The following is a 4,775-nucleotide window of genomic DNA, read 5'->3' on the forward strand; positions in this document are numbered from 1 at the left end:
AGGAAACTGAAAAGCTTGTGGTCACAGAGGAGAAATCTATAAAAGAGGGATGGTGTTGGACAGACAGGACTCTCTACCCGATTAGTGTCCCGATTGTGTGCAACAGGGTAGTGGAGTGCAGAGTAGGGGCTGACAGTTGCACCCACGCACCCAAGGGCATCCCAGGGTTACAGCCAGGATTTTGCACGGCAGACCCCTCCTACTCTTCCTCTGCACCTGCAGCCCTGCAGCCTCATATGTCCAGGAGGGCCCAGGGTGTAGCGTAACTTGGTCTTAGAATCATGCAGAGAGTCCCATGCTGAGCTGCTGGAGGAACACTCTCCTGGGGGGAGGGAGGTAGGGTGATCCATCCTTTCCCATTTCTGCTGGATAACTGGTTCCTCAATGACTTGCCAAAGGTCAGCATCATCTGAGAGATGGCAGGTTAGGAGGGACCCTGCGTGTATGCCCTGCAACATGTAATGTCCACCCAAACACACACTCTTTGGAAGCTAAAAGGCAAGTTTTTCTAATATCCCAACATCTGCCTAATGCTTTCACCTCGACCCTTAATTCATCCCCACTTTATTGGGGCGCAATTCCCTCCATATTCCTACTGGATTCCACAATTTACCTGGGATCCATCATTTTTGCAGTGCCAGCCCACTCACAGGATGTTCATGGCATCCATACTGTGACTATATGGAAAGGAGAAATGTTCAGAAGATCCAGAAGAAGGAATCTGGTTACCAAGTAGAAAAGGGTGGGGACTGCCTAATGCCTGAGGGCCAGGAATGAAAACTGAAGAGCTCAGGATTGAGCTGACAAAGAAGAGAGGAGGGCATTCCATCTTCCATGCATGCCACAGGTCCTCATCCTTCTGCTACTATGATCAGATGGTTCCTCCTCTCTCCATGTATCCAATACCTAGATATTGTGGGAAACCTCCAAGGTCCTCAAAGTTACAGAGAGCTCACTGATGGAGTACCACTAGGCTCAGACTCGAAGTCAGGTACAAGGTGATGGGGCTAAATGTCCTGAGGGGTGCACAATAGATGTGACTTGAGATAATGAAATAGGAACATGGCATGGACAGTGGGAGGTTAGCTGCATGTAGCAGCCTAGAAATGGCCTGAAGAAGGGGGCAACAATTGTGGGGTGGAGAGCATTAACTCCTCAGAGGACAGGGAGCCTTTAATGCTGTCCTTATACCATGGTTCCTAAGTTCACCAGGGCTCTCTGCATCTTCAGAGCAACATCTCAGACTACCCTGGACTGAGTTCATAGTTCACATCCATGGTATAATTAACCATAATAAATGTTTTCTTTTCAGGACATTGAGTCCATTGGATGAAGAATGATCATGATTTTCCCTGTTGGAGAGAGAGTAATGTGAGTCCAGTGGTCCTTGTTCTCCAGGGAGACATGTGACCGTCCAACTCTGATCTGCTCCCTCCTGTGGTCTCCTTCCTCCCTTCTGTTCCCCTGTGACCTTGCTCAGGGCCATGACACTCCAAAGAAATGAAAACCTCTCAGTGGCTTCTTGGGAGGATTTTGAGCTGATGGGATTTGAGGGTGGCCCTGAGGTCCAGGCCTTGCTCTTTGTAGTGTTCCTGATCCTTTACATGGTCACCATCCTGGGGAACCTCACCATGATTGTGGTCATCACCCTGGATGTCCACCTCCACTCCCCCATGTACTTCTTCCTCAAGAACCTCTCCTTCCTAGACCTGTGCTACTCATCTGCCGTTGCCCCCAAGGCCCTCTCCAACTTCTTTTCTTCCACCAAGCACATCACTTTTTCAGGCTGTGTCACACAGTTCTTCTTCTTGTCCATTTTTGCTACTTCTGAGACTTTCCTGCTGGCTGTCATGGCCTATGACCGCTTCATGGCCATCTGCAGTCCCCTGCACTACTCCATCACCATGCGTCCCTCAGCCTGTGCCTGCCTGGTGCTGGGCTCCTACTGTGGAGGCTGCCTCAACTCTATTGTGCAGACCAGCTTCACGTTCCGCCTCCCGTTCTGCAGCTCCCATCGCATTAATCATTTCTTCTGTGATGTGCCCCCCCTGCTCCACCTCGCCTGCACTGAAACGGCCCTTAATGAGCTGGTCATGTTTGGATTCTGTGGCCTCATCATTGTGGGCACCACTCTTGTGGTCATGGTGTCCTACAGCTACATCATTGTGACCATCCTTAGGATGTGCTCCACAGCTGGGCGTCGTAAGCTCTTCTCCACCTGTGGCTCCCACATGATCGCAGTTTCCTTATTTTACGGGACAGTGTTTGTCATGTATGCCCAGCCAGGAGCTGTGGATTCCATGGAGAAGGGCAAGGTGGTGTCCATCTTCTACACCCTGGTCATCCCGATGCTCAATCCACTCATCTATAGTCTGCGGAACAAGGATGTGAAGGAGGCACTGCGGAGGCTGGGCCAGAAACACATGGCCACGTGAGGGAGGGAGGACGGGGATAGATGGTGTCCTTAGGGCTGGAAGGGAGACTCAGAGGTTCACTGGGTGAACTTCAGGAAATCAATCCATCCATCCTTGCATGTTTATTGAAAGCATTAGGGTCCAGGAATTTACTGAGAAATATGAAGTGATGAAATATGTTCTTTGGCATCAGAAATCAACTGATAACCTCTCTGGAGCAATAATGGCAATCAAGAAATTTGGCCATAAAGTGGGCAGAGGAATAAGCAGAAACTGAAGCCAGATTAGGGTCATGCTTCCACATGCACTAGGGCCGCTGTGCAGATGGGCATTCTCTGTGGTCTTCTACTTTCAGTTAATATCAATCGAATGTAATGTGTGCTCAGGGAATAACTCTGGTTGTACTGGTGGGAACTACAGTTGTGAAGCCCTGCTCTGACCATAGTGATATTGCGAAGATTGCTAAAACAGCACTTCCTCCTCAACTCTTGGTTTTGCTTCTTTTCCACCCTTTACTTATGTAAGGCTGAAGGTCTCCCACAGGGCTCAGAGGGAGCATGCGGTCCTGCTTTAATGCTGTACTGTGTATTGTTGCAGGAAATGTGTAAGCCAGCAACTGGCTTCTGAAAACCTTGATACCACTCCATGGAAGCTTTTCAATCCAAGTTCAAATGAACATTTTAACCGAGCTGGACTGGGGATGATTTTCAGCTACTAGAGATAATGGAAATGCCTCTCTGCCACCACAACACATCAGAATAAGGACCATACTCTAGGTAATTGCAGTAGAGAGAACAGGGAGAAGGGGTTGTAAGAAACATCTGGATTCTCCTGGTAGCAGGTGCAGCTCCAAGAGCCTATGGCTTCCCCTTCCCAATACCACTGTATTGATGAGGTTCACCCTCTTTTCATAGTAGGAGCTATTGGATATTATTATGGATGTTGCACATGGTTTGCATATTTTATTTTACTGTGTTTTGGCCATTTCCTTACTGGTTTGTAGACTTCTTTTTATATTCTAAATAGGAGCATTTTATTGATTAGAGAATTTTCAAGATTCTTCCACATTGGATTGAGCTGGGCTTTCATATAATTGCGTGGCAATTGTGCAGAAAGTTGCATGGACTGCCACGATGAGTGATTATTATGAATATTTATGAGATTGAGTACAATGTCTCTATATTTCTACACAGAAATCCTCTTCTAGATTTGTACCTCAGAGTCAACAAAGGTTATTCGTTGCTGAATTGCTCAGGACTGTAAAAAGAAGATTCACACACCACCCCAGATGCCCTTTCCATGGATTGAATTCTGACCCTCAAATTGATGCTGAAGTCACGACTTCCCATGTTTTGACAGTGACCATATGTGGAAGAAGGATCATCGCAGAAGACACTTGTTAGAGTGAAGTCCTAGTTTTGTGCCTTAATACACATGACCTGGGTCTTTGGAGAAGGGGAGGGAGGCGCAGTCATGTAGGGGATGAGGCCGTGTGAGGGTGGAGACAGGAATGGAAGGTGCAGCTGCCGCCAAGAAACACCCAAGTTGCCAGCACCCAGCAGAAGCTGGAAGAGGCCAGCAGGGAACCTGCCCCAGGAGTTAAGAGGAACAGCGGCAACAGGGCACCTGGACTACAGACTTCTGGCCTTTAATACTAGAAGGGTGAGTTCTTGTCTATTCTCCTTGGTTTGTGGCACTTTGTTACAGCAGACTTGGGAAGTTCAAAAATCCACCAAAACAACGCACTAACAAATTGAGGTCTATCCATGTGAAAATAAAACAATTGAAATAAATGAAGTAAACAACGAAAGGACCCAGAAATAAAATGTAGAGGAGAAAAGTAAGCTGCATGTATACATTCAGCATTTCATGTTCAGGGTCAAATTAAACACACATAATACACATTGCATCATTTATGGGCATAGTTGTGTCCAGTGAAACCATTCTCAGAGCATAATCATACACGTGGGGGGTGTTTGGTGAAAGGTCAGGGCCTGGACATAGGATCAAAGAGAATAAAAGGGACTTCACTTGCCCCTGATGTATATTTTGTATCATTTTAGAAATATAATCCCCTGTGTCCCACCCACATGGGGGTACCAGGGTGAGTCAAATGCTATGATGGACCAGCTGGGGAGAGGGGAGTGCCACAGCCTCCCTGGGCCCCTCCACCCCACCCACCTGGAGGGTGAGGACTCCAGCTCTCCACCATGCGGATGGACCCCCAGTTCAGGATGCGTCCTGGGTGCAGGCAGGGCCTAGCACACGACCCCTAGAAGGTCTCAATGGTATCTAATCACTTGAGAAGCTCCTGCAGAAACGTGTGCTGAGTAAGTGAGGGATGGAGCCCCTGCTGTTCTT

The 4,775-nt window shown here is 48.0% G+C and overlaps 1 protein-coding gene across 1 annotated transcript; it reads left to right on the forward strand.

Moving 5' to 3' along the window:
• Nucleotides 1-1,484: 1,484 nt before the first annotated feature.
• On the forward strand, nucleotides 1,485-2,435 carry LOC101429014 (olfactory receptor 9S13-like). The gene has a single exon (XM_004473942.1). The coding sequence runs from the start codon at nucleotides 1,485-1,487 to the stop codon at nucleotides 2,433-2,435; it is 951 nt and encodes a 316-aa protein (XP_004473999.1).
• Nucleotides 2,436-4,775: the final 2,340 nt, after the last annotated feature.

The sequence above is a fragment of the Dasypus novemcinctus genome, chromosome 7 (genome assembly GCF_030445035.2).
Source record: "Dasypus novemcinctus isolate mDasNov1 chromosome 7, mDasNov1.1.hap2, whole genome shotgun sequence".
NCBI classification, from domain to species: domain Eukaryota; kingdom Metazoa; phylum Chordata; class Mammalia; order Cingulata; family Dasypodidae; genus Dasypus; species Dasypus novemcinctus.

Coding starts and splice junctions, on each gene's coding strand:
- LOC101429014 (XM_004473942.1), top strand. CDS start 1,485: ATGACACTCCAAAGAAATGAAAACCTCTCAGTGGCTTCTTGGGAGGAT.